This window comes from Trichechus manatus, unplaced genomic scaffold, assembly GCF_000243295.1.
Source record: "Trichechus manatus latirostris isolate Lorelei unplaced genomic scaffold, TriManLat1.0 scaffold00001, whole genome shotgun sequence".
NCBI lineage: Eukaryota > Metazoa > Chordata > Mammalia > Sirenia > Trichechidae > Trichechus > Trichechus manatus.
The window spans coordinates 41,220,104-41,228,368 of record NW_004443937.1 but is presented as its reverse complement, the minus strand read 5'-3'; the positions used below and the strand labels follow the sequence as shown (position 1 = coordinate 41,228,368).

Below are 8,265 nucleotides of genomic sequence, written 5' to 3'. Positions count from 1 at the left end.
TCTCTTGTATCTACTTGAGCTAAGAGGCACACTCCTCACGAGTATCACTTTATGTCCCACAGTCCAGTCCAATCCCTGTCTGAAGAGTTGGCCTCAGAAACTGTCTTAGTTCTGGGCTGACAGAGAATCCAGGGGCCATGCTTTCCGGGGTTCCTCCAGTCTCAGTCAGACCATTAAGTCTGGTCTTCTTACAAGACTTTGAGTTCTGCACCCCACCTCTCTCCTGCTCATTTGGGACTCTCTTTTGTGTTCCCTGTCAGGGCAGTCATTAGTGGCAGCTGGGTACCATCTAGTTCTTCTGGTCTCAGGCTGATCAAGTCTCTGGTTTCTGTGGCCCTCTCTGTCTCTTGGGATAATATTTTCCTTGGGTCTTTGGTGTTCTTCATTCTCCTTTACTCCAGGTGGTTGGGACCAATTGATGCATCTTAGATGGCTGCTTGCAAGCTTTTAGGACCCGAGACACCACTCCACCAAAGTAGGATGCAGAACATTTTCTTAATAAGCTTTGTTATGCCAATTGACCTAGATGTTCCCTGAAAACATGGTCCCCAGACCCCTACCCCTGCTACTCTGTCCCTCAAAGTGTTTGATTGTATTCAGGAAACTTCTTATGATGCTATTTATTAATCTACTTGCAAGTAATGTCAAATTTTCAAGTTGCTCCAGAGAAAACCACCTTTTTACTTTCTTTTTTATCAGCCTCTGAATATGCTGAAGGAACCTGCTGACAATGCTTCAGAGGCAAAGAACTTAAATGATAAATGTGTTCGTCAATCTGTGCACCAGTCAAGGAGCAATAAAATCAGAATAATTCATGCAAAAATTTTCATTATGTTTCTAAACATACTTATTTACATTTTAAATCACACATTAGACAATACGAAATATCTTTCATTCAGACAGGTGTGAACAAGAAAACAGATGCATTCATTAAACATGGAACAAATCGGTGAATTAAAAAAAAAAAATACTCAGAGAACTGTCTGTTGAAGTACTTCAGCCATTGTTAACTTACTTGAAAAAATATGGCCATGGCTCCGATTATTCTGTTTTCAGAAATTGCAGTTTGAAAGCTGTCAAAGTCATCTGGATTATAGAAGAAAATCTGCATCTGTAAAAGAAATAATTGAAAAAATGTATTAGGGAAATTTTCAAACCTACGCGAAGGCAGAGGGTATAATACAGTGACCCCAGATTCCCCACATAAGATTTTGCTAACTTTATTTACCTATCCAGAATTTTCTCTGCTGAAATATTTTAAAGCAAACCCAAGACATCATGTCATTTTGCCCCTGCATACTTCAGGATGCATCACAATACACATCTCATACGGTCAAAGTGCCATTGTGCCACCAAAACTAAGTAACACTGATGCCTTCTGACTACGTAACACCCAGGTCATGGTGAAAGTCCCTCATTAAGAAGCTAACTTTTTTTTTTTTTGTACTTTAGATGAAGGTGTACAGAACAAACTACCATCTCATTAAACAGTTAGTACACATATTGTTTTATGACATCGGTTAACCACCCCACGACATGTCAACACTCTCCATCTCGACCATGGGCTCCCTATTACCAGCTTTCCTGTCCCCTCCTGCCTTCTAGTCCTTGCCCCAGGGCTGGTGTGCGCCTTTAATCTCGTTTTGTTTTATGGGGCTGTCGCATCTTTGGCTGAAGGGTGAACCTCGGTAATGACTTCATTACTGAGCTGAAAGGGTGTCCGGGGGCGATACTGTCGGGGTTTCTCCAGTCTCTGTCAGGCGAGTGTGTCTGGTGTTTTTTTGAAGAAGCTAACTTTTAATAGAAGTAAACACTTCTAAGTAGAAAGTTAAATGTGAGATTTGGTCCACATGTTAAAATTAAACGAGCTTAAATGGGAACATCTTTGTAAACAACTGGCATACTAAGGATGAGAATTTGAAGGGGTCTCTCAGTAGCTTTCTGAAAGAGCCCAAATGGCGTATTTCCATCCATCCACAAAGAAATATAATGGTAATGATAATAGTAATGCTTTACACTTCCCCATTCGCCTAAAGCTATCTCATGCATTATTTCACTTAATCCTCTTAACAGCCCCTGTGAAGATAGGGCAGAAATTACTGCGCTCCATTATGGTTGAGGAAATTGTGATTAAACATCAGAGAAGAGTCTGAATTCTGGGCCCCTAGTCCCAGCCTTAGAGCCTTGGTGGCACAGTGGTTACGAGCTATGGCTTCTAACCAAAAGGTCAGGAGTTCAAATCCACCAGTTGCTTCTTGTAAACCCTATGGGGTAGTTCTACTCTGTCCTATAGGTTCACTGTGAGTCAGAATCGACTTGATGGCAACGGGTTTGTTTTGTCTTTGGGTTTTAGTCCCAACTTTCAACACCCCTCTTATACTTGGCTAGAGTTTCTTATTCAAAAAGCACAAATCAGATAAATCAACATCATTATACAATTTTAATGCTTGAACCAAACTAAAAAAAAAAAAAACAACTTGATGCTGTCAAGTCAATTCCGACTCACAGCCACCCTATAGGACAGGGCAGAACGGACCCACAGGGTTTCCAAGGAGCGGTTGGTGGATTCAAACTGCCGACCTTTTGGTTAACAGCCAAGCTCTTAACCACAGCGCCACCAGGGCTCTAATGCTTGAACACTCCTTGATATTTGAAACAATTCAGAGAACAAAAACGCACCGCAGAGTATAACTGAGAGACTTACATATGTGATAGAGATAACAGATCTGGGTTCCTAACGCAGTTCCTCCTTTACTTGCCCGTGAGACCTCAGACAAGCTATTTTTTGAGCCTCAGTTACCCCATGTATAAAACCGAGTCTTTCCAGCTGATAGGATGGGCACGGGGATCAAGCAAGCCAGGATAGCGTACAGCATGGAGCACCATGCGTAGACCTCAGTCAGTGCTCAACACATCTTCATCATCATCATATTTGGAGGTTAACATTTGGCAGGTCGTAACATTTCTGGCTAAGAATATGATTCTACTGAACCTTCTAGAATGACCTTCTTCCTTCCAGAAAATCAAATCTCTTCCATCATTAGCTCTCCTCTGGGCCTGTTTTCCCACTTTTCCAAACGACAGGATGCTATTTTCTATAATAGAATGTTTTTAACAACCACACCCAAGACTGACTTTGGAGACTGCACATTGAACAATAAATTCCCAGTGGGCAAAGCTAAGTCAGAGTGACTGGCTGAAACACAGGTCAAAGGGAAAAAGAGCTCTGCTGACTTAATTAGCCAACAAGGTAAATACACGGTGGCATGTCTTTTCTGAAGGGTGAAATCAAGTAGACCAAATCGGGACATTTCCTAGGAAAACTCAGGGCCTGGGGAGGCGAGGAGAAGAAAGAAAGGATGGGTAGATTCTTCTGGAAGATTTTCTTTCTTAAAAAGAACTATTTTTCCTGCATGGTGAGTTCCCACTGATTCTGCAGTTTCTTACAAATGTGTTGCCTTCAGGTTTCGACAGCTTTAGACATCGTGAATTTACAGGGAGAAAAACCCATTTGATGAGGTTCAGATGAAAACATTTAATACTGAGTGAATTGCTTTGAGAACAATGCTACTAACCCAAGAAAGAAACTGCACGCAAGTATACTCAGAAAATTACACTTCACTTTCCTTTTAAAACTTGGGCCCTCAAATTAAGTAGGTTCACAGAAGGCTTTCACATACTTCAGCCCCTGAGCAGGGGCTGCATTGTTTAATGTATCACCTGAATAGTGTGTGATACAAAATGCTTTAAGACCTCTTCAAGGGCATTTTCATTTACAACTGGGTAACGAAATGCATTTTTAAGAAAGTGTATTTGAGTCACAGCTCCACCCACCTGGATAATAAATCATCTCATTAAGAGAACAGCAGCAGAGGTCTGAAATATCAATTTCCCTTGCTATTTCTCCCAAGTTGTAGTCTACTGAGTTATGTTAGCTTTGAAGCTATCTTAAATACAGAGTAAATAAGTGGATGGGGTTTTGCTGGGTGAACTTGACTTTTTAGTTTTTTTTTGGTTGTTGAGACAAATTTGGGCAGAGGACACAAACCTACTTTCCAAAAATGTCTTTGGCTGGTGCTTGGGTGGCTACTGGCTACCAAATACCTTGAGTATCCCATCAAACTTCTGTATCTTCTCCAAAGAACCTCCCTTTAGCATTCTGTAAAGTGTGTCATTTCTAATAATGTGACTCTAAGTGATATTCGGAGACCACAGGTGGTGCAAGCGGTTAAGCAGTTGGCTACTAACTAAAAGGTTGGTGGTTCAAATCCACCCAAACACACCTTGGAAGAAAGGCCTGGTGATCTATTTCCAAAAAATCAGCCATTGAAAAAACCCTATGGCGCACTGTTCTACTCTGACACATGTGGGGTTGCCATGAGTTGGAATTGACTCAATGGCAACTGTTTTTTTTTTTTTTTTTCAGTGATGCTTACTACTTAGAAATTCCCCTCTTGGAGACTCACAGTGCACGTAAGCCAAAGAAAGGCTCTGGACAATCTGGCCATAAAGAGATCTATTAACTGTTCGGCATTTCCAGTTTCACCGATTATTTCCCTTTTACTCCAGTTGTACACATGCTCACTCTCTATCTGTATACACACACACACTTTTTTTTTTTTTAAACCTGAATCATTTGGGAGTAAATGGGAGATAATATTCCCCTTTGCCACTAAATACTTCAGTATGTAATTTCTAAGAACGACATTCTCTTACATAATCACGGTGCAATGATTACAATTAGCAAATTTCACACTACTACATTACTGTTATCTAATCCACAGTCCATTTGCAAAATCTGGCAAATGCCCAAATAAAGTCTATTATAGATACATTTTTAGTTCCCTGTCCAGGATTCAACCTAGACTCAAACTTCGCGTTTAGCAGCCACATCTATTTGTACTGCCCTCCTCCCACCCCATCCAGCCTTTCACCTGGAATAGTTTCTCAGTCTTGTTCGTTGACAGCCTGAAGTGAACAGACTAGTAATTTCTTAGAACTGGGTTCTGGCTCCTGTGTCCTCATGATGAGGTTCAGGTGGTGCATTTTGGGCAGGCTCACCACAGTAGCAATTGTGCCTTCTCAGGGCATCATATCAGGAAGCACGTGACGTGGGGTCTTCCCAATGGCGGGGGTGTTTATCTCGATCATTCAGCTAGGGTAGTGTCTAGTAGCCTTCTCTACTGTGAAGTTAGCAGTTTTCTTTTTGAAATTAAAAAAGTATTTTGTGCTGAGATACTTTGAGATTACATGAACATCCTGTTCCTCATTCAACCTTCAAACACTCGCTTTAGAATCCATCGATGACTTTTCCAACTCACTGGTGACTTTCTAACCGTTCCTTTTATATTCACTACTGGTGTTCCAGTGTAAGAAACAGCTTTCCCCTCTCCAAAGTTTGTTTATTTATCCATTCACTTATAACCAAATTACATACTCATTTTAAAGTTTTTATTCAATGGCTTATAATCCATTTTGACCTTTATTTATTTTGATACTCAAATTGCCCAAAATTTGCCCGGTGGGAGACCTGCAAAAGGACTTTTCACATGTCACAGTGACATGCATCATCCTTTTTTTTTTTTGGAACCTCATTGTCTAGCACAATAAGATATTCCAGGCTCATCTTTTATTTTCCCTGCCCCAGCCCTAGAACTGGCTATTTCTTGAGTGATCCCTGGTTCGTTTTAGAAATGGTATTTAAAGATCTAATAATTTTAAATAGAACTTTTCCAACATTTGAGAATAGAACACTTTAGTTCTACAAGAAAACTATAGAGCTTAAGGCCGAGTTGATCTAGTCCAACCAGGACCCACCCTCCTTGCAAGGGAAGAAAAGCTGAATCAACTTAGTATAAATAAATACTCTTCCATCATGCACATCCACGGGGCATGTAAGCTTCTCCAACCATGAAAACAAACTGTGTTATGAAGCCCAAACAAACAGCCACCTGTACACTCTGTGTACCAAGACACAATCATGAGACCGATAGGCCAAATATTTCAAAGACAAGAGTGAAAATCACAGGCCTGGGCGGATCGTTCAACCCAACCTTGCTGAATGGCAGGCCTGGAAAACCTCTGAGCATTTCTGTAGCCAGATCAAGCTGATGGATAACCCAGAGTATCACAAGGCATACACGGCACTTTGAGGGTAAAGTTTTATAGGGGAAAAATAAATCACATTAAAGGCCCCATCACTGACCAGGAAGCAGGAGCTAAAATACAGATATGGAAAATGCTTGAATTAATGGCAACACTAGCAAGTAATGGCAGGGAGATAAAACGGGCACTGTGAGTACAGGATTGGTGGCAGTCGGTGCGCTACTCTTCAGGGCACTAGCGTGATGTATGAGGAATCACAGCAAAATGCTTTACCTTTTTCCTGGCTTGCATCATTTTTTCCTTATATTTAAAATGACTGTAGTTCGCAAGTGAATTCAAAAAATATGTATATGTCTGGTTTCTAATTTGTATCATCCTCCCTGTTAAATTGAATGAGCAGAAAGCAACAAATTGGAAAGCGAGAGCCTGCTATAGTATTATTAATGTTGTCATTTTGCAGACATCTAATGAGTGCCTATTATTCGCCAGGTACTATGCTATCAGTCATTACCACTCCACGGTTGCTGCCATCATGATCGGCATTTTACAGTTAAGAAAACCAAGGATTTCCAAAATTTACAATTTCCAAATCTTACAAAGCTCTTAAGCAGGGGGATGGGCCGGGACAGAAACCTAATCTTTCCAATTCCAGAGCTCCAGGTCTTCAGCACTGTACTTCCTCCCAACCGCCCAATGATATTTGCTTAATGCCTACTCTAGGTGAGACGCCATGACATATGAACACACAGTTTGTGTTTAAGACTGAAATGTCATTAATGGGACAAGGTTAACATTTTTTTTTTTTTTTGAATGGCAAAGTTGACTAGTAGGTAAATTTATCAAAAAAAAAAAAAAAAAAAAAAGCATATGACAATGAATGGCCCAAAGATGCATACATTAAATGAATACAGAAATAATACAGGCAATAGAAGAGAGGAGATAGTCTCTCGAAGGCTGACTTTCTGTTCTTTAATGTTACAGTGGTGTACCTAAGTCGGCACTCAATTCTCTGTGAGAGTGGACACGAGAGGAAGGAATCCCAACACAAGAGTGGAAAATCCAACAGTGCCTTCTATGCAGATTTAGAAACTTCTGCATTTTTATTTCCTCTCAAAAGACTTATTTTTTCTCCCCTACACCGCACACACAGAGTCCAGGAAAAAAATAATAATGAAACACATATACCTATAGCTTGAGGGAAGGCATTCTGCTGAAAGAGTCAGTAGATATTTCCAAGACATTGTCAGGCATCTACCAGTAGAAGAACATCTAGAGAGGGAGAACACATAGGTGAAAGCTACAGGGAAAGAATAGATAGAGATGACACATAAAGAAGATGAGTGAAAAAGGGTGACTAAGAAGGAAAAAGTGTTCCCAGCAGGTTATTTTGTGAGTATTGAAAAACAGATTCTAACGTTCATACGGAACGCAAAAGATCCAGAGCAGCCAACACAACACTGAATAAGAATAGAGTTGGAGGACACACACTACCCAACTTCAAGACTTACTATAAACCTACAGTGATCAAGACAATGTGGTATTGGTGAAAGAACAGACAAATAGATCAGTGGAACATACTAGAGAGCCCCAAAATACACCTAGACAAATACGGCCACCTGATCTTTGACAAAGGAGCACAGGGAACTCAATGGAGAAAAGACAGTCTTTAACAAATGGTGATGGAACAAATGGACATCCACAGGCCAGAACAAGAATCTAGACACAGAGTTTACATATTTCACAAAAACTAACTCAAAATGGATCATAAACCTAAATGTAAGATGAAAGACTATACAACTTGTACAAGGTAACATGGGATAAAATCTAGATGACCTTGGATTTGGTGATGATTTTTTAGATACAACACCAAAAGCACAATTCAGTCATTTAAAAAAAAAAGAAAAGTTCGACTTCATTAAAATTAAAAACTTTAGCTCTTCAAAAGACACTGTTAAAAGAACGAAAAGTAAAGCCACAGACTGGGAGAAAATACTTGCAAAACACAAGTCTGACAAAGGACTTGTATGCAAAATATACAAAGAACCCTTAAAATTCAACAATGAGAAAACAGCACAATCAGAAAATGTGCCAAAGAATCCTACTTTGGTGAGTGGCGTCTGGGGTCTTAAAAGCTTGCAAGTGGCCATCTAAGATGCATCA

At 40.2% G+C, this 8,265-nt stretch overlaps 1 protein-coding gene across 2 annotated transcripts in view; it reads right to left on the bottom strand.

Moving 5' to 3' along the window:
* The window catches only part of PTPRG (protein tyrosine phosphatase receptor type G), a 786,467-nt gene that overhangs the window by 251,207 nt on the left and 526,995 nt on the right, over positions 1–8,265 (bottom strand). For both annotated transcript variants that reach the window (XM_004368651.2, XM_023727702.1), the window contains one exon: positions 1,016–1,111. In XM_004368651.2, coding sequence (XP_004368708.1) covers positions 1,016–1,111 — 96 coding nt within the window. The remainder of the gene's footprint in view (positions 1–1,015; positions 1,112–8,265) is intronic.